Genomic DNA, 22,211 nt, shown 5'->3' with positions numbered 1-22,211 from the left:
CTCACTCGTCTCTTTCGCCCCCTGTCGGCGGCGGTTAAAATAGAATCACCCCGTCAAAATTGAAATCCCCTATTAATGTATTGATTATAGGTCCGGGTCCGTATAGGTCGGTGTCTGGGTCCGGATCCGGACCGCGGTCTGCCCGTTGCCGACCCCTGATTTTGAAGATGTACAGCAGGTTCCATTGGTAATCTCAACCCGATTACATCTGTAAGGGTAGGTTCCCTGGTGACAAGATGAACAATAAGGGTCAGGTACCAATCCAATTCTGTGTCTAATTATTGGTTTTAGATAGGATTATTACATGACAACATTTCAGATGTAAAGTATATACTGATGGTTTGGGTTTTTCGAAGCACCCGTAACATTAGCCCAAATTGCATCCCAATCCAATTCTTGTCCTAAAGTGGATATTTCCCTATCCCATGCTCTCATGCCTGATGTAGGCATATCGTTCTGGGAGTTAAGATTATTATAGATAAACAAAACTATTTGTTTGGGAGCACTCTGCACCCAACTCAGAATAGGATGTTCTTTCAAATCTGACCCCAGGGGACCCCATAGGCTTTACAGGCAGACCTTATTCTAAAGTATATGAAAGCGGGGGTGTTGATCAATATTATATTTAGAGACCAGTTTTTGAAAGTCAAGAATACAATTTTCCCCATTTAATGTCCTGAAGAGTTGTAATACCTTTATCCTCCCAAGCTTTGTTGTTAAATGGTTTGCCCCCAGTCAATAGGTTATGATTGTTCCATAATGGAGATGACCTACACCATACACTCTTTAAGTTTAGGAATGTCCCTTCTGCTCTGAACACTTTAATCATATAAGTTAAAATTGGACCGTACAGTAAATCACATTTTTTGGAAGATATACCTAAAAGCAGAAAGTAATCTTATCGGCGTTATTAAGTCTTGTTCCATATTCTTCCAAGATTACATTTTATCCTCATTTACCTTGTTTTCTCTATATAGCTGAGAGATCTTAATATGAATGCCCAATGATATAGTTTAAAATGTGGGCATGCCAATCGCCCATTTGATTTTCTATACTGAAGAGCTGACCATTTTATACTGGGTCATTTACCATTCCAGATATAGGCATCGTACTAAAGAATCTAGTTTTTGCAAGTATCCTGTTGGAGGTGCTAGAGGGATCATTGAGCTTACGAAATGTATGCTGGGTAATATGTTCATTTTAACAACCAATAAACGGGCTGGGACTGATGCTGGAAGGTGTTTCCATCTTGTAATATCTTCTTCTATTTTCTTCAAAACTAAAGTGTAATTCGATTTAGCTATAGATAATAAGGAAGTACTAACCTTAACACCTAAATAGAGGACCTCATTTGAAACATTGATTTGGGTGGGAGGGACACTTCACGTTGGCCTATGTTAAGAAGCCTCACTGTTGCTTTTGATAGGTTAATCTTGTATCCCGAAAGCTGCCTGAACTGCTCCAATACTTCTAAGACACAGGGGAGGGTTCGCTGAACATCTGCCATACAGACTAATGTATTGTCCGCATATAGTGATATGGAATGTGACGTTACACCTATTGTGATGGGGGAAATCTGAGGGCAATTCCTAATGAATTGTGCCAGTGGTTCGATGGATACATTGAAAATGAAAGGAGACAGAGGGTCTCCCTGCCTTGTACCCCGTTTTATGTCAAATAAGTCGGAGAAGCTTCCTCCCACACATACTCATGTTGTAGGATTTGCATACAATGTTTAAATCATGTTGATAAGTGTATCTCCAAATTTAGATTATTTCAGAACCCTCCATAGATATGGCCATTCCAGGCGATCAAACGCCTTTTCAGCATCTGAAAACAGAAGGCCACAGGCAGGTCGAATATGTGTTGTGCCAAGAATGTGCAGGAGTCTGCGGATATTATCAGATGCGAGCCGCCCTTTAATAAAGCCGGTTTGACCAGGGCTTATTAATTTCCCAACCACCGTCTGAAGTCTAATAGCTAAGACCTTGGAAACATTTTTGAGGTCAGCATTTATCAGTGATATTGTTAGAACATTCAAAGGGGTCCTTTCCAGGTTTGGGTATAACCGTAATCAGAGCCGTATTTAAGTCTTTGTGGAACATACCCTTATTGGTAGCATAATTAAGTGTTTCTAACCATACCGGTCCAATAATATCCCAAAATGTTAAATAAGAGTTCCACAGGTATGCCATCTATACCAGGCGTACGGCCCTTATTTGTAGCTTTGACAGCTTTATATAGCTCCTCCAGCGTGATAGGTGACTCCAGTGTTTTGGTGTCATCTAATGATAATGTAGGGAGGCCTAACCCGCTAAAACATTTGGCTAAGTCTTCATCAGAAGGAACTGAGCTACTTGAATACAGTTCTTTAAAGTAATTTTTAAATGTTTCATGTATCTCCTCTGTAGAAGATACTGTTCCGTGTTTCTTACATCTGATTGCTGGTATGTTCCTTTTAGCCTCTTGTTGTTTTAAAGTTAATGCCAAAAGGTGGCTTGGTCTGTTTAGGTGTCCTTTGATAAGCAGGCAGTCATATAATAAGCTAGAACTAGCTAGATCTGATGGATATAAACATAGAAGCGAGTGAAGTCTAATCTGAAAGGAGAGAGATCAGCTGCTGCTGATGGAGACACACGCAGCTCTACATGATCACCTGCAGCGGTGAGAAGAGCATAATACACACTAAGAGTTAGAACATCAGACTTAGCTATTTGATCTACTCGAACTAGCTAAACTAGTTTTAAATATGTTTATTCTTTACTGTCGGGTCACTTATTACAGGTTCTTCAGCGAGCTGCCTGAGCCTGATACTGACGGGCTGTCAGGAGAGGGAGAGGAAAAGAGAGCACCCTGTTTATTTTTCCCATTTTATTATCCAGAATTACTGTAAACTATTGAATGAAGTAGTTAATCTACTATTAGTATTTTGTTTAAATGTATTACTTATTTTGTTTGATGGGATAAGGCAATTGACAGAGTGCGAACTTCTACCTCATGTGCTCGCCTTGGGCACATACAGTTTAAAGTTTTACACAGATCACACTTTCCCAAATTCCGCCTATCCAAAATATACCCCAATGTAAATGACAATTGTGACAGATGCCATCTATCCCCCTGTGACCTTAGTCATATGTTTGCCCACTGTCCTAAATTGAAAACTTACTGGCAAAACCCTCTCAGATGTTCTCAAGACCACCCTGAAGCCATGCCCCTTAATAGCCATCTTTGGTGTCCCTGTAGATTTGTCCTCATTAACCTCCAAATAAGCAGATATTCTCTCACAACCCTCTTGGCCTGTCGCAGGATTCTTCTCAACTGGAAGTCCAAACATCCTCCCTCTATTTCTGCCTGGCTAACAGATGTGATGTTCTTTCTTAAGCTTGAAAAAATGAAGTTTTCCTCAAGGGGCTCCAATGAAACATTTGTTTCAAAGTGGCAACCGTTTATATATTTTTTTAATGCCCTACGAAAGCTCCCCTCAGATGAGGAACTGTAACTCAATATTGGCATAAACAATACATTGCCCTGTATGGGTGGTCATGATGTGGTCCAGGCAATTTGCAAATGTTTGCAATTGTATCTCATTATTTTTATTTTATCTTGTCCATTTACTGTATTCATTTGACTCTATACTTTTTGTCCTCTTTTATCTCTATCCTTAGACCCTGATCTTATTTAATCCTCATACTCTTATTTATTTAGTGTTGTGACTGCTAGTTAATGAAGGACATTATAACCTGAATGCATCTTATGCATCGACAGATTTCTCAAATGTATACATAAGTATATATTACAGTTGTTACTGATGTTATTACCATGCACTAGTGACCATTTTCTTCAAATTCAAAACCTGCCATAAGTCCCAAACCCTACACTCCTGTGACTTCATTTGTTGATGAAAATGTAGGAAAACATCTCTTCGGTTGAAAAATAAATACATTTAAGTATAGAACTTTTAAATGTCTGTTGAGGGCAAGGATGTGACAACATTTTTTCACATGAAACCCTCTCCTTTCACTGATGGACACAGGTGTTATCATTAGGTGCTCAGCTCAGACACAGGGGCCGTTTCTCAATGTCGAGTAAACCTGCTGCAGAGCCACTATTTCAAGTATACTACGTCATTGAGTGGCGCCGAAGGACTGTTTAAATGCATGTTAAATGCCCAGCATTCGGCGCCACTCTATGATGTAGTATACTTGAAATAGTGGCTCTAGAGCAGCTCTACTCGACATTGAGAAACGGCCAGGGTGTTTCTCAATGTCGAGTAAAGCTGCCACACCCGAATGCCAGGAAATATTCTTGCCTCGCTTCTGAAGCAAGTGACTCAAAAGACATGTACCAAGCAAGCATACTCGACATTGAGAAACACCCACAGACATGCAGACTGTAGTTTAACAGTGTCTCAGCCTATTCTATACTATCTGATGGAAACCTCATACACACTTTAACATTTTTCACATATCTTCCAGATTATTGGGGACATATGGTTGTAGTTCAAAAACATGCAGTTTAAATATTTTGCTGCGTTTCCCAGCGTTTTTACTTTTTTTTTATTATTCTACTACTACACATTCAAGACCCCACTGTTCATGTACCCTTTAGCCAGCCACACTACCTATTACCAGGTTTGACTGTGGCTCTGTGTTACTGCATTGGTCTCTCAATGATAAGGTTTCAGGTTCCATTCCAACAGTCATCATTAGGGGTGTAAAGGTTCACAGAATTCATGGTTTGGTACGTACCTCGGTTTGGGGGTAACGGTTCGGTACGGGTCCGGTACAACAAGAAAAAGCAAAAAAAAGTCCCAAATGCATAATTCCAGGTTTGTTGTTATTTATTTTTGAACAGTAGTGTAAGTTTCAATATAAAAATAAGGAACTCTAACATTTTGAATAATTAAACCGCAAACAGTAACACACACACTCAGATGGCCATATTATCTATAATGGCTGATGTCAAAGAAAAAGGTTTCATCAAGCTGTAATACTGAAAAGAATGTCTTGAAAATATTACAAAATAAATAATAATAAAGTGTTTCAAGGGCGCATAGCCGTTGAAATATATATGCCAATAGCTTCCGTTATTTATTTCGGTCTCGGCTCTCATGTCTATTGGCTTCTTAAAAACAGCGGAGAGAAGCTGTTGAACTGCTGTTGTCTTTTGCCGGGCTCGGGTGATTGGCAAAACTGGGTGATGACTTCTGATATGATGTAGCATGTGTTACCATTAGCATACCGCACCACTGTCGAACAGCGCCGACACACCGTCCTCCCGATCCGCCACTCGCACTCCATCGTTATTGTAGTCCACAGGGAACCCGAAATGTTCCCACACAGCTGATTTAAAAGAAGCAGGTGGGTTCTAGCTCCTGTGTGTTATCTTAAATCGCCATACTAACTTTTCTTCTTCTTGTATTTTGTTCATTTTGTTGTGTTTTCTTCTTGTTCTTTATTTGTTGTTAAAGAGCATCTTGCAGGTTTTTATTTATTCTACATTTATGCTTAAACTTGCTTGAAAATTACAATTAAAAAGGTGAATGCAGGATTTGATATGTTTTACGAGACATAAGGGCAGGAATTCAGAGGGAAAGGAGCAATTTCGAGCTCTGCTCTTAAAAACGGCTTTTTTTTAAAGGTCATACGTCAAACACGTCATATTACATCACGCAGGGGACACATCTCCGCTCTCTGACCGCGAGTATAGTTAGTAGTTGCGTTGAGTAGAGCGGTTGTGTTTTAAGGAGCTGGTATTTTTCGGTAGTTTTACATTGTATTTCACCATTTGTAATCATGGTGCAGAATTGTGTTTGTGCAGGTTGCACAAATACCAGCCTGTCAGGACATCGAGTCCACAGTAAAAAGGACCGGAGCTAGCGTTCGTTCCTGGGTGCGTTGTGCATCCACCTCCCTGCAGCACATACTCTCCACAGCTTTATCAGGAAACCGTATTACTTCTCTCTCCCCCCCCCTCTTCGCTGCTCTCTCTCTCTCCCCTCCGGTACACGGCACCGTAAGACATAGTGTGGAGTTCCATTAGGTAACGCTGTGGTGGCTGTACTGCTCCAGCCGTCTCCTTTGTATTTGTTTGTTTCCCCCTGTCTGTGTTGTTTGTGTGTGCGTGGTGGCTGTCACTCCTGGCTCCCGGCTCAACCTCCACTCACCTGCTGCAATCAGCTGTGCACCCTCCCCGACTACACACCTGCTTTCCATCAAGCCATTTACAACGGCATATCAACGGAGGCTCCACAGCCTTTCTCCGCCAGATCGTCAAGTATCAGCCGTATCTCGCGTCTCTCCTCCGGTACACAGCACCGTAGTGTGGAGTTGCATTAGGTAACGTGAGATACGGCTGATACTTGCGCATTAGTTTCTGTTATGGATCAGTATCAACAGTCCTGCCAGTAACGTTACTATATAAGCAATGCTACTTTAGTTATAGCCTGATATATGATAGCTAACTTTACAATGTTGTGATGTGACGTTAGCTCACATTCTGTAGCTAACGCCGGCCAGTCACCAAGATAGCTGCCCAGTTCTCCACTGGTTCTCCTCACACCACAGCTCAATTTCTCTCCGATGGCCGTTATTTCTTCTAATCCTTGGCTGCTCCTGGTCTCTTGGACGCCTAGCAGGCTCATAATTATAAGGTTGTGGTCCGTCATATGCATTTGAATATTCATGTTCAACTTCTTCTGTGTCGAAACTAGCATTGGGATCCATGTTTATTAATACGTTACACCGGCCGCTCTCCCCCTTGTTTCCCCCATGTTACGTCACACGCGGGAGGTCCCGTGCCGAGGCTTTTTTATGCGGAAGTGAACATTTCTTACAAAAACGACGCCAGATGTCACTGTAGTGTATATTTCTGTATATTTTTTTGAAAATCTAGTGTATTCATCATTTTCATACACATTTATTCACAGGTGTCTTTAACCTGGAAGTTGCTCTTTAAGGGCGGCTGGCAAACAGCTTTTACGCGCAATACCGCCCCCTTCAGCCAAGTACCCCCTGATCAGCGCAAAAACAATTTGTTATGGGGAAAAAGCCTATATAAAGAGATACAGTACAGAGCTGCACCATCAGTGTCTGATTTATTAAAACAACAACATGGTAACTGAGAAACGCTTAAATGCTACATTTCAAATGTTTACAATCCATCACTAAATTCATGGCAAACCAATTTTAATATCATGCAATAACACTAAGACGACATTAGTTGCATTGAACTGATCTTTTTAATAAGTTGTACTTACAATTTAGTGAGAAACATGGGCTTGTGCTTCACTGAGGATCTTTGTCGTTCTGACAGGGAGGCAAACTGCAGTTACACTTCGCATTTTGAAATATGTGTAACTCTGTTAAAGGTGGGGTAGGTAAGTTTGAGAAACCGGCTAGAGATACACTTTTTGTTATATTCCATGGAATGCTCTTAACATCCCGATAGCAATGAATATCTTAAGTGCTTTGACAAAAAATCCATAAGAAAATGTCATCTCTGGAAGCAGTAGTACTGTTAAAAGCACGACCAATCATCTGAGCCGGCCCGGCTAAAATAACTGGATGGCCTACCTGCCTGTCAGCCTTCCATCTTTGCACAAACTTATCTCGTGCCCTCATTGGTCATGTGCGCGTTCGTGTGTGTTGGAGGAGGGGCTCTGTAAGGAGGTGGCAGATTTTTTCCAGCTGTGTATTTTCAAATTCTAGCGCACTTGAGCTGGTTTCTCCAAAATTACCTACCCCACCTTTAATATAAAACCCACACTGCTCAAACTTCGTTACTTTTCCTAAAATTGGTATATTTATTTATTAATTTTGGGGCGTGGGGAATGAAAAGAAAAAATATATATGAGCATTTATACCTATAACTGCCAGACGGGATTTTGACCCCACATATACACATATGCATAATGCTGCGCTATACTTTGCGGCAACGCTTATTGTTTAGGTGACCTTTGATAAACAGGCAGTCATATCATTAGCTATAACTAGCTAGATCTGATGGATATAAACATAAACGCGAGTGAAGTCTAATCTGACAGCAGAGAGAGATAAGCTGCTGCTGATGGAGACACACGCAGCTCTACATGATCACCTGCAGCGGTGAGCGGAGCAAAACACACACTAAGAGTTAGAACATCACACGCCGCTATTTGATCTACTCGAACTAGCTAAACTAGTTATAAATATGTTTATTTTTTACTGTCGGGTCACTTATTACAGGCTCTTCAGCGAGCTGCCTGAACCTGATACTGACGGGCTGTCAGGAGAGGGAGAGGAAAAGAGAGCACCCCGTTTATTTTTCCAATTTTATTATCCAGAATTACTGTAAACTTTTGAATGAAGTAGTTAATCTACTATTAGTAGTTTGTTTAAATGTATTACTTATTTTGTTTTTTTCATTAACATAACATAAATCTCACGTACCCCCTGCAGTACTCCAACTTACCCCTAGGAGTCCGCGTACCCCCATTTGAGAACCACTGGTGTAATGGATACTGCCCTGAGTGACATAATTTTTTCCCACTCATAAAAAAGGCGTATTCGTCATGTGACTGCATGTGCCGAACCGTGACGTCCGAACCGTGGCGGTTCGGGAAGAATACGGATACCGTTACACCCCTAGTCATCATGTTTTATCTTATTTATCATCTTTATACCTTACTACAATTTATCAGCTAGTTATTGCAGGATAACACGTACTTAGTGGAGATTTATCAACTATACTTAAACTAATGCACATCTTTTAAACATTATTGCTAAAAGTCACGTGTTTATACAGCTACAGTCACCATTCAGCTATTCAAATATTCAGCTTTCTCTGCATTTTCAGCAATGTTCAACAACAAATGTACACAGCTTACAGCATTCACACGCATTTTCAGCAAGAAATGCCTTTTTTTCTAGTCATCTTAATCTCCTTCTTCCACCACAAATGTTGTCATGCTACTCGTCCGGCAGCGTTGACACGAAACAAACAAAAACAACGTAAAAATGTGCGGAATGACCAGGATTGGGTTGCTATGTCTTGTATAAGAGATTCGCTTAGCCGTCTTCACGCAAATCGCAGAAAACTGTGATCATTTGCCCCATATGACTGAATGGGAAATCCATTTGAACCGAGCTCAAAAACACCCCACTTTGACCCCATACAGATTCCACATACTTTAACGTATAACAAAAATTACAAGTTTTAACGTTTCTCGAGACTATGGACTTTATTCAACTAATTAAATCCAGTGGTAATCTAAAGATGTTCAGAAACGATGCAGGAATGTGGTAGAAGAATCCAAAAATGTAATAGATAAACAGTTAAAATAGTCAGCTAAAACTGAGCTAAAATTCATTGATATTCTCAAAGTCAAAAGACAAAGTCAACTTTAATGTCAATCTTCCAGTTGTTGTGTACAGACAGAGATCGAAATACTGTTTCCCACAATCCCGAATATAAAAACAATGTATATAAAATATAAAAATATGTGTGCAAATATGTATGTTTATACATATTCTTTGTTGTACCTTGACAATATAACTAATGCTATTAATACTTACTCAGCGGGGGTAATGTTAGCTTTGTGACGTGCAACCAAGTTTCAGTCAGTCAACATTTCTTGGAATTGTCTAGTTTTCTCATAGTGCTTTATGTTTCTGATGGCGGTGGAGAGTGTTGGGACTGAACCATAAATAAAATCTTCTGCTGTAGGTGTCTTTTGGCAGGACTTCTTATATCTAAGTAATCTTTGCTAAGACTTGGTTAACTCCTTAATAAAAAGTAATAGCAGAAAATGAACAAAACTTTTGACTGGCTGTGGCTACCAAATGTAAATAAATAAAATAATAATAATAATGGGTTTAATTTATAAAGCACTTCATATTTGACTTCAAATCCCGAAGTGCTACAAGCAGCATGAACAGTATAAAAACATCACACAATACGGTAAAATTAATAAAAAATACAAATAAAATAAAATAAAAGGGGGGTAATAAATAAATAAGAGGTCTAGGGAAAGGCTCTATTGAACAGATGGGTTTTTAGGCCTTTTTAAAGGCCTCCACGGTCTATGGTGCTCTCAAAAACCAAAAGCTTTATACATATCAATTTAGACGTCTTCCCGTTACCTTTTGGGTAAATGTCAACATATACAACAGTACAATGTATCTGTGATGAGCAAATATAAGCTCTAGTCTGCTTCTTATTTTACTGAAGTAAAATTACATTTTGCAGATCAAAGATAAAAAAGCAAAAAAAAATTCACCATTAAATTCCAACTGAATTATGAATGTGCGTTTTAAATATTGTACGCCTTCAAGTCAAGATCAACTATGTACGGCTTTTCAACTGATGTACAATACTAGTTAAGACTAAGCTGATCACTAGTTGTTTTTAACTATTTTATCATTTGTAACTGTGGTTCCCATTGATGTGCCATGTGTCTTCAATACAAATATTAAAAAATAAATCCCACTGAAGCACTACCACTAAGAAAGCTTTTGAGGTTACCTCATCTTGGAGTCCTCATTTCTTGACACAAAATGTTATAAACATGTGGAGTAGGCTTTGTTAAGGAGAAATAGCAGATCAGAAGACAATTATGTAAATATTGGCTTTCCTCTCTTTCTCTCTGTCTATGCACAGCTAAAGAAGAAGCAGGTTTATGTTGAGAAGGTGGAGAGGATGCAGCAGGCTCTGGCTCAGCTCCAGGCAGCCTGTGAGAAAAGAGAACAACTCGAGCATCGACTTCGAACGAGACTGGAGCGAGAGCTGGAGTCGCTACGTATGCAGCAGGTAACCGCCATGCTGGTGGAAAGAAGAGGCCCTGCATAATTACCACAAATGATTACATTATTTTAAGTCTGGGCCAAAAGTATATAAGTATAAATCAATTTTTTTGTATTTATTTATTTGTTCTCCCAAAATGGTTTGAGTTTCAAGGGCTGATAAAGAACGTTATGCTTCATATAAAATGTAATGTTAAACTGTAATAATGAACCTTTGAAATATAAATTACATTTGACATGTGGAAACTGCATGTCATAGCGCAACGCACGGCTTAAGCGGTCTGTCAGTCAGCGGTGTAAACAGCTCTGGGAAGGATTCTTAATGTGTGTGTGAACAAGCACACACACACAGAGTATTTAGTTCATTTATTCTCTCTCGAGTATAAAATAACTTACATCTCAAACTATTTGTGGATGTGCACATAAATTGTAATGCCAACAATAACTAACAAATGATAAGTGAAAAAACGAAAGCATTTATATTTAAAATGTTAATGAATATTACAAACCAATACATCACAGCAAACGGAAACACCGAAAAATATCGTCAAAAAAAAAACACTTCCGCCATTACGCACTGATCGAAGAATGATAGCTTTTAAGTCTCTTTTTCAGAGGTCAGCATTATTATAAACTTAACACAAAAAGTAAGGAAATATGTGTTTGGTAGATTATTTATTTGTTGTACAACAATAATTCTTGGCAAGTAATGTTATACCGTTGGAAAGCCTGTTTATAGCAACTTAAATCATCCAACTTACCAAACACAACCAAACAAGACTCAGCAGCAACAAAAAAGTGGTTGGCAGAGGAGATTTGTCACATTTTTCATGGGTGCAACCCACATACTCGGCTCTGTTGCTCATCCCGCAAATGCATGTTCCTCACTAATGTGGCCCCATATGTAAGGTAAGAAAACAGCCTTTCCAACCGTATAAGATTTATTGCTGAGAAGAATTGTTACAACAAATAAATAATCTACCAAACACAGATGTCCTTACTTTTTGTGTTGTATAAATATATTAAGACCAATAATATAAACTTAAGGCTGCCTTACTCACTGACTCTCTTTTCCTCCAAGTCTGAGAAAGGAACACACGTTGTCGGGGACGATTAAGCTCTATGTTTTGCATTGATGTGGCATTCGGGAAGCTGCGTTCCGATGGCGTAGATACGGAGGCCACTTCTTTCCTGCAGAGTTTGCATGTCACCTTGTGGGGCTCGTCCTTTACATGCATCAGACTTTGGATTCTCAATGAACAGCCACAGCTCTGAATGAAGTCTGAGGGGTCTTCTAGCAGAGACTAATAGACTAATGAAAAATGTGTAGAATAATACTTTGTTTAAGCTAACTAACGTTTTGTCTATTTGGGGGCAGCCCTAATGGATTTACAAATGACCGTAGACAATAAATTCAAATCTAAATCTATAGATACAATGTGAATACATTCAGGTAGTTGTGAAAAACACACATACAAAAATAATGTTTGGCCATATCAGCAAATTACTGCAGTTGAAAGATAACATAGCTATCAATATTTTTAAGTGCCTCTTCTGTCTCCCTCATTATTTCTGCTTTCCCTGTTTGTCCCTCCAAGCGTCAGGGAGCCACTCAAAGCAGTGGAGCAGTATCATCAGAGTACAACGCCACAGCGCTGATGGAGCACCTGAGGGAGAAGGAAGAGCGCATCCTGGCTCTGGAGGCCGACATGACCAAATGGGAGCAGAAGTACTTAGAGGAGAGCGTGATGAGGCAGTTTGCCCTTGATGCTGCTGCTTCTGTGGCCACTCAGAGGTATATGTGCAAGACAGTTGTTGACATTTCCTCTCATATGACCAAGGTTAGTTTATTTTTAATGCAGAGGCAACACTAAATGCAAGTTGTAGTCCCTTTGTGCTCAACAAGATAGGATGAGGAGTCTTACAACCTTAGAAAAGTAGCTATTCTGTATGGCAGCGGAAACAGTATCGCTTGCCAGATGGCACTAAGTCGAACTGACTGGCAGGCTCCTTACCTTTTGATGTCAGCTTTAATCAGGGGTGCAGAGTCCTCTTTTCCTGGGCTGTGCACAACCCATGTCAGTTTATAATGTTTACAGTCAGGATGCTTTCTTCGATTTGGTTTTCTTATTATTTAAGTTGGTTGTTCTTAAAGTGCGTGTCTTTGCCTCCTGTCAATTATTGTAATGTGGCCGTGGACAGTGGTGTTGATTGCAAACTTGACAACAGAATGCTCTTCATGACGGTCCTTAAAAGGTCAGCAATAAATAAAGCTGCTACTTTTGGAGCCTGAAATGATCTAATGGAGGTTCCGTCCTGTTTGGCAGGGACACAGCTTCATCAGTGATCGGCCATTCTCCCAGCAGCAGCTATGACACGTCAGTAGAGGCTCGAATCCAGAAGGAAGAAGAAGAGATTCTGATGGCCAATCACCGCTGTTTGGATATGGAAAGCAGGTAAAGCATCTCCACATACAGTGGGGGAAAAAAGTATTTAGTCAGCCACCAATTGTGCAAGTTCTCCCACTTAAAAAGATGAGAGAGGCCTGTAATCTTTATCCCAGGTATACCTCAACTGTGAGAGACAAAATGAGGAAAAAAAATCAAGAAAATCACATTGTCTGATTTTTAAAGAATCTATTTGCAAATTATGGTGGAAAATAAGTATTTGGACACCTACAAACAAACAAGATTTCTGGCTCTCACAGACCTGTAACTTTTTCTTTAAGAGCCTCCTCTGTCCTTCACTTGTTAACTGTATTAATGGCACCTGTTTGAACTCGTTATCAGTATAAAAGACACCTGTCCACAACCTCAAACAGTCACACTCCAAACTCCACTATGGCCAAGACCAAAGAGCTGTCAAAGGACACCAGAAACAAAATTGTAGACCTGCACCAGGCTGGGAAGACTGAATCTGCAATAGGTAAGCAGGGTGTCCGCGGGGTCTTAAAAAGTATTAAAAGTTGATAAATCAATTTAGCGAAAATTAAGGCTATTAAAAAGTATTAAACGGCATTTTCCAAGGTATTAAGAAGGTCCACAGCAACGTCAACATGAAACACCCTTTAATTTACTGAAACGACATGTCGGGAAACCCCCCAAGGCGGCCCCATGCATAGCGCGCCGTAAAATGCTTCTTATTATTTTAAGTTTCGTTGCCTTGCTCCGCTCTGTGGGGGGGGGGGGAACTAAACGACTACGGTAACGGGTCCCAAGGTGGGTAGACCGGCATACGCAATGCTCTGCGGGTCCAACGGCTCCGTGTGTGCCCTATATGATCATTTTCTGATAACGATGAAATAGCCCACCTCCCTCTCCCCGCGTCTCCTGCTGCTGCTGGGCTGTCAGAAGAGGGGGAGGAAAAGAGAGGCCGGCACCGTTTATTAAATATTATTATATTATTATACAGAGACCAGAGTCGTTATCAATTTGTTTGAAAGCTCAATAAATAACAAAGAAGACCTCTGACCGGCACTTTTCTAATTTTGTACGGAAGATTTAAACTTTAACGGACTTGTTGACCGGCGGAACATTTTTTTTTCGGAAACTCTGCCGCACTGTCCCCTCGTTCCTTGGAAGAGGCGGTGAGGTCGGTGTTTTTCATTTGCTGGTGGACTACCTGAGAGATAAACAGCAGGAGAACACGCCGTCCACCGCGGAGAATAAACAGAAGGGCAACCATGGCAACCATGCTCCAGGGTCTTCTTCACTGCTTTTGTTGTATTTCGGGCAGCAGCAGCGCCACTTACAGGCCTCGTTTCCAGCATTTCCAGCGGTCTTGTGTGAACGGACACGTTAATGAATCGAATGCGTGTGAACGGAAGCCTTTTTTGCGCTTGCGTATGCGTTTTCCGTATGCGTCCTCGTGGGGCCGGGGTCTAAGCCAAACTATATCCGGTCACAGAGATCTGCTATTTTAAAGTAAAGTCAACAAATATCGACCCTAAATATAGTCTATATTAAGAACGAGAAAAGTCATAACATATATATCCTTTTTTGTAAACATATGACAAATGTTTGAGGGTGATGACGTCAGAGCATCATCCTATGTGCCAGGGCTTAGCCCCGGACAGCCCCAGCCCAATTTAACCCCTGGGTATTTGAGAGGGAGCTCCTATATGGCATTACCCCGCTGAAGCTCACCAAAGTTTAACATATTTCATAGTTCAAAGTGTTGTCAATTGTTTTGTTTATTGGTCTAATACTGGTTTCTAATGGTTTCTGAGGAGTTGTACTGGAATGAAAGAGCACAGAGTCTACAGAAGCAACAAAGCAGCATACTGCATTAAACCTGACCTTCACAGAGAGGTTGAAGTTCATGTGGAGAGGAGGCTTCAGTAGTCTGTCTGCACTCTGTTTAGTTTTGCTATCTTACAATCAATATAGTAAATGTGAGGTAAAATGTGTTGCCAATGTAACCGGTTAGAACTCAAAGTTGCGATTGTTTCATTCTTGCCCCTCATATTACAAGAATGGATGGTTGAAGCACTCTTAGCTGCTTACACTTTATTAAACTTTTACATAGAACGTAGCATAACATTTACACCCTGGCTTCATCCGCATGCCTGCTCCGGTGTGTGTTCCACTCAACCGGGTCCGTGTGGAAACATATAACAACTATTGTAACATCCTTTTTCTTTTTCTTTTTAAATGTAGGTACAAAATCACTTATTAATTTTTTTCCTTAAATACAAATTTCAAAATACAATTTTCACTCAACATTTTTTCTTTTAAATCCCCCCCAAAGTCCTTGAGTCACATAACATCAGTGACCCCATATCAGTGTGCATAGTCCTGCAAGTACTGTGGCCTAACAACTGGTCGGCCAGCTCTGGTAGTCACAGTCTGTTGTGTGTCACACATGACTCTGTCAGGGGTTGTAACAGTTTCTGGAGTCGTGTGAGTGTCAACAGTCACCGTACGGGCTGTCACACTCGGTACTGTGCCCTGGTCCCGTCTCAGGTGACGTCGATTCCTCCTTAGAACACCTCCATTCTCCAGCTGCACCGTGTAGGACCTGTGGTCAACAGCCTCCACCACAGTAGCCGTCCTCCAGATCGTGTGTGGTTTGTAAGGCTGAACTCTAACCCGGTCTCCCTGTTTGAGCATGTCCATGTCTTTAGCTGTCCTGTTGTAGTATGTGGCTTGCTTCTCCTGCCTGTCAATCCGCTCTCGTGTTGTCTGTTTCACCTCGGGTTGTAGGAGACTGTCCCGAGCAGGTAGTAGAGTTCTGGTCCTCCTGCTAAGCAGTCCCTGAGCCGGGCTTGTAGTCAGTCCTTGAGTAGGTGTGTTGCGGTGATCCAACATAGCCAGGTACGGGTCCTGTCCCGCCGCCTAAGCTTTCAGCATCAGTCGTTTTGCAGTTTTCACAGCGGACTCGGCCTTCCCGTTGCTCTGTGGATATCCAGGAGACGACGTTTTTTGCTCGAACTCCCACAGCCGACTGAAACGCTGGAACTCTTGGGACGAATACTGGGGCCCATTGTCCGAAAAGAGAATAAGCGGAATCCACTTACGGGAAAATTGAGCTTTCAGCTTCCTAATCACAGTACTTGACTTTGTATCTGGTAGGTAGTCAACTTCCCAAAAGTTGGAATAGTAGTCCACTGTAATGAGGTAGTTCTTATCGTTAAAGGTAAACAAATCTGTACCAACCTTGGCCCATGGTCTGCCTGGTACCTCATGTGGATGTAGTGTCTCTTTTTGTTTTTTCGTGTCAACTGATCTGCAAATGTCACATTTCCCTATGAACGTTTTTATCTGTTCATTCATTCCCGGCCAGTAGACACATTCTCTGGCACGCCTGAGGCATGCCTCCACACCCAGGTGAGAGGAGTGGATCCGGCGGGTGATGTCCCTTTGTTGTGAATATGGGATGACAGCTCTCTCCCCTCTGAAGATGATGTCATCCTGTATACTCAGTTCCTCCTGGAATGAGTAGTAGTGCATAATATCTATCGGTGTGTCTTTCTTATGTTTAGGCCATCCCTTCTGAATGGTGGTGCTAAGTGTCTGTAGCGTTTTGTCTCCTTGTGTAGCAGAGCGGATTGTGCTCAGTCTCTCTTCAGAGATAGGCAAGTAGGCCACCATATTGACCGTCTCAATCTCAACTTCCACTGTTCCTGCAGATGAGCTCTCTGGTAAGTATGCTCTACTCAATGTATCTGCAAGTAACATGTCACGACCTGGGACATAAATCACATCAAAATCATATCTCTGAAGTCTGAGCAACATACGTTGGAGTCTCTTTGGTGCACTTAACAGTGGCTTCTTGACAATGTTCTCCAACGGCTTATGGTCACTCTGTACTGTCACTTTCCGGCCACACGTGTATTGATGGAACTTTTCCATGCCATAGACAATAGCTAAACATTATTTTTCTATTTGGGCATAGCCCCTTTCGGTTGGTGTCAGTGCTCTGCTCCCGAATGCTACAGGTTTCCCTTTTTGAGTCAGTGCTGCTCCCAGCCCCGTTTCTGAAGCATCACACTGCAATGTCAGTTCCTCTTGTGGGTCATAGTACTTCAGTACTGGTGTTTTGGCTATATTGTCCTTGAGCCTGCTGAATGCTTCTTCGTGCATTTCTGTCCATTCCCACATATTTTCCTTGTGTGTGAGCTCTCTCACAATCTCACAATCATCTGACAGGTGTTTGTAGAATTTAGAGAGATAATTTACCATGCCCATCAGTCTCTGTACACCCTTCACGTCAGTTGGTCTTGGCATATCTCTCACTGCCCTGATCTTCTCGGGGTCAATTTTCAGTCCATCTGCTGTCAGCAGGTGTCAAATATATGGCACCTCCTGCTGCCTCAACCTGAATTTCTCTGCATTCAGCTTGATATTCTTTTCTCTGCATCTGCTTAGAAACTGTCTCAATTTATCATCCCGGTCTTTGAAGGCCATTTCTTGTGTGTCACCTTCTCCTGTGATCAATACGTCATCAGCTATGATGTAGATGCCTGGCAGACCCTCCAGTGCTTGAGTCAGCATCCGCTGGAAAATTTCAGGTGCTGGGCTGATTCCCATAGGCATCTTGAGCCACCTAAATCTACCAAACGGTGTAGCAAATGTTGTTAGATAGCTTGACTCCTCCTCCAATTTCACATGCCAAAAGCCATGTTTGACATCACAGACTGTGAACACCTTTGCTCTCGACAGGTCTGGAAGGATGTCATCAATGGTAGGAAGTGGGAAATGGCTCCGCTTTAGAGCCTTGTTCAGTGGTCTTGGATCAATACATATTCTTGGCTTGCCATTAGGTTTCTGCACTGTGACAAGACTACTTATCCAGTCTGTGCTTTTCTCCACAGGTGTGATGATCCCTCTCCTTTGTAGATCCTGCAGCTCTAACTTGAGAGGAGTCATCATGGCAACCGGGACTCGTCGTTTGGGGAGTTTCACTGGCTCCACCCTCTCGTCGATCTCGATCTTGTACTCTCCTTCAATGCAGCCATCACCTGTGAACACATCACTGTACTCCTTCTGTATTTGTTGCATGTGTAGACCACCGTGGGCTGATTTCACTTCAGTGACAATACTGTCAATAGCTAGTATGTTCTCATACTGTACTTTGATGAGTTTCATGGCTTCGCTTGCCTTCTTTCCCAACAGTGGTAGTCTACAGTCCTCATTCACCACCTCAAGCTCCAGGCGGTACTGTTTTTGGTTCCTTGGGTTTCTCACCTTCACCTTGCATTTGCCTAGTGGATGCAGCCTGGTCTTGTTGTACATTACCAGCACTGTCTTAGTGCTCTCCAGCTGAGTTTCAGGGCTCAATAGATTCACAGGGATGACATTACAGCTAGCTCCACAGTCTATCTGAAACTTCACCAGCTCCTTGCCGATTAGCATCTCTGCGAAAAGCTGGCTGTTCTTGGCTTTGTCCTCCCCGGCCTCTTTACCAGTCACTGTCAGTATCTCTGCAGTGGTGACACTCAAGATGTCCTCATATTCCTCACTGTCCTGTTTAGTCACTTGGTGTACTTGTCTTCCTCTCTTGTTTTTATCCTGTGTGGTTTTACATTTGACAGCAAAATGATTTTCTTTACCACATTTTTTGCAGCGCTTTCCAAAGGCTGGACACTTGTTCTTGTCCCTCTCATGTGTAATCCCACAGAATTTGCATGAAACTGTGTTTGTGTTCTTATCCTGCCATGCTGTCTGTTTCATCATGTGCACCTCCTCCACTGTATGTCTTGCAAGGGTTCTACTATGTTCACGTGACAGTTCTGTAGCCCTGCACAACTGTAGGCAGTTGTCCAATGTCAGGTTGTCCTCCCTGAGCAATCTCTCTCTCAGTCCTGAATCCATAATGCCACATACTATTCTATCACGAATGAGTGAGTCTCTTATTTGTCCAAAGTTGCATGTGCTGGCTAACATTCTTAGATCAGTGACATATGTATCAATGTTTTCATCCTTTCCCCAATTTCTCACGAAAAACCGATATCTCTCCACTGTTTAATTTACCTTGGTGTTGCAATGTCCATCGAATTTTTCAATGATGTTCTTCACTGTCCTCCCCGCTGTAGTCACATCACTCATCAGAGTTTCACAAAGTTCTCTACCAGTCTCTCCAATCAGGTAGTAGAACAATTTCACCTTCATTGTTTATTCTGCCTCTGGCAAAGAAAGCTCCAAGTAAAGTGTAAACTCCTCTTTCCATGATTTCCATGACTTTGCAAGATTGCCAGAGACCAAACACAATGTTGATGGTTGTTTCAAACCTTCCATGGCCGACCGACGATCGTCTTCCCCAGCCCACTGCTTGTTATTAGCTACAGGCTAGCTGGTTAGCTGCACAGCAAAAGTTTGTTTTCTTTATCTTCTTTTGTACTGCTCTCTTACTTCCAAGTTTCCAATTTCCGCTGCCACCATGTTTCATTCTTGCCCCTCATATTACAAGAATGGACGGTTGAAGCACTTTTAGCTGCTTACACTTTATTAAACTTTTACATAGAACGTAGCATAACATTTACACCCTGGCTTCATCCGCATGCCTGCTCCGGTGTGTGTTCCCCTCAACCGGGTCCGTGTGGAAACATATAACAACTATTGTAACAGCGATGAGGTCTTAAAATGTATGGAAAGGGTCTTAAAAAAGGTCTTAAAAGGTATTAAATTTGACTTCAGGATTCCTGCATATACCCTGGTAAGCAGCTTGGTGTGAAGAAATCAACTGTGGGAGCAATTATTAGAAAATGGAAGACATACAAGACCACTGATAATCTCCCTCGATCTGGGGCTCCACGCAAGATCTCACCCCGTGGGGTCAAAATAATCACAAGAACGGTAAGCAACAATCCCAGAACCACACGGGGGGACCTAGTCAATGACCTGCAGAGAGCTGGGACCAAAGTAACAAAGGTTACCATCAGTAACACACTACGCCGCCAGGGACTCAAATCCTGCAGTGACAGACGTGTCCCCCTGCTTAAGCCAGTACATGTCCAGGCCCGTCTGAAGTTTGCTAGAGAGCATTTAGATGATCCAGAAGAGGATTGGGAGAATGTTATATGGTCAGATGAAACCAAAATAGAACTTTTTGGTAAAAACTCAACTAGACGTGTTTGGAGGAGAAAGAATGCTGAGTTGCATCCAAAGAACACCATACCTACTGTGAAACATGGGGGTGGAAACATCATGCTTTGGGTCTGTTTTTCTGCAAAGGGACCAGGACGACTGATCCGTGTAAAGGAAAGAATGAATGGGGCCATGTATCGTGAGATTTTGAGTGACAACCTCCTTCCATCAGCAAGGGCATTGAAGATGAAACGCGGCTGGGTCTTTCAGCATGGCAATGATCCCAAACACACCGCCTGGGCAATGAAGGAGTGGCTTCGTAAGAAGCATTTCAAGGTCCTGGAGTGGCCTAGCCGGTCTCCAGATCTCAACCCCATAGAAAATATTTGGAGGGAGTTGAAAGTCTGTGTTGCCCAGCGACAGCCCCAAAACATCACTGCTCTAGAGGAGATCTGCATGGAGGAATGGGCCAAAATACCAGCAACAGTGTGTGAAAACCTTGTGAAGACTTACAGAAAACGTTTGACCTCTGTCATTGCCAACAAAGGGTATATAACAAAGTATTAAGATTAACTTTTGTTATTGCAAATAAATTCTTTAAAAATCAGACAATGTGATTTTCTGTTTTTTTTTTCTAATTTTGCCTCTCATAGTTGAGGTATACCTAGGATGAAAATTACAGGCCTCTCATCTTTTAAGTGGGAGAACTTGCACAATTTGTGGCTGACTAAATACTTGTTTGCCCCACTGTACATGCAGTCTTCCTGAGAGATAGATATGTACTGTATGTATAAATGCATGGAGCGAACACCTATTAAAAACTCCTTAACTCAAGAAGGTAACATGAACCCAGTAACACTCTTTTATCAACATTAACGCACTAATGCTCTTCATTAATCTGGAAACATCAACACATGAAAAAAAAAACATAACCAAGTTCCACCCCAAATTCCTCATGTTATTCAGGCACAGTTCAGTTTAAAACTAAACGCACTGCAGTGCAAAGACAGCAGGGGAGTTATCAAGCAGCCACCACTACCTAGGTGTAACGGCACTACTGCACTTGTTTGCTTTAGGTGTGGTGAAAACAGAGGAAAGGCATTTCCCTTCAGCAAACACAAGCCAGGTTGCACAGTGGTAGAAAATACAGGGTCACCACTTTAGGAACAGATGGTGCTCGCAATATGAGAATATGGACATATTCTCTAGGACGTCAGCCAGGTCACTCAAGAACCCTGTGAGGCGTAGTGGCTCAGGCAGCGGCCATCTTGGCAGTGCACAGTCCACCTTACTCCCGGGTTATACAAATAAGGATGGTGGGTGACGCAAGCCAATCTTAAATTGATTAAACAACCGCCTGTTTGAGACTCTTCAGTGCACACAAAAACATAACATGGAGAAATAAATAAATACGGATATTATTGATCACCCCTCGAATATGTTCTCTTAGATGTGATGAAATGTATTCTCATAAATGATGCGGTAAACAGGAGGACAGAATTACATCTAAACTGACGCCGTTTTGCATTTCTATAGGTTGTATAGATACGAGCATGGTTTTATATACTATCATTTTTAATCATGTTTGTGCCGTTTGCAAACCCAGCTTGATTGCACTTGATATCCTGTGAGTCTGGTGACGGGCACATCCCCCCCTCCACTCCAGAGGGATTCCCCGATAATTTCGTACAGTTTATCATCAAGGGGGGGGGCAGAGGCGCGGGAAGGTATTTTGAGTGGGGGTGCTGAGGTGCTGGACTCCAGTGAACACTATTACGGGCACTATAGAGCAAGCACAAAAGTGCGAGCACCAGGGGCGCTACAGTGGAATGTTCTACTGCAACACTCCCCACACGCAAACACACAGTACACCTCCGACTGTTAAAATGAAGGCTCGATAATA

At 41.8% G+C, this 22,211-nt stretch overlaps 1 protein-coding gene across 1 annotated transcript in view; it reads left to right on the top strand.

The window, feature by feature from the left end:
• Positions 1 to 22,211, top strand: part of LOC307020811 (angiomotin-like) — a 93,581-nt gene that overhangs the window by 58,206 nt on the left and 13,164 nt on the right. Inside the window, 3 exon segments of the mRNA XM_079652396.1 lie at positions 10,639 to 10,788; positions 12,380 to 12,576; positions 13,109 to 13,237. Coding sequence (XP_079508522.1) covers positions 10,639 to 10,788; positions 12,380 to 12,576; positions 13,109 to 13,237 — 476 coding nt within the window.

This window comes from Notothenia rossii, assembly GCF_949606895.1.
Source record: "Notothenia rossii genome assembly, chromosome: 9".
Classification (NCBI taxonomy): domain Eukaryota; kingdom Metazoa; phylum Chordata; class Actinopteri; order Perciformes; family Nototheniidae; genus Notothenia; species Notothenia rossii.
Note: the sequence above shows the minus strand (reverse complement) of the source record. Positions and strands in the feature narration are given on the sequence as shown.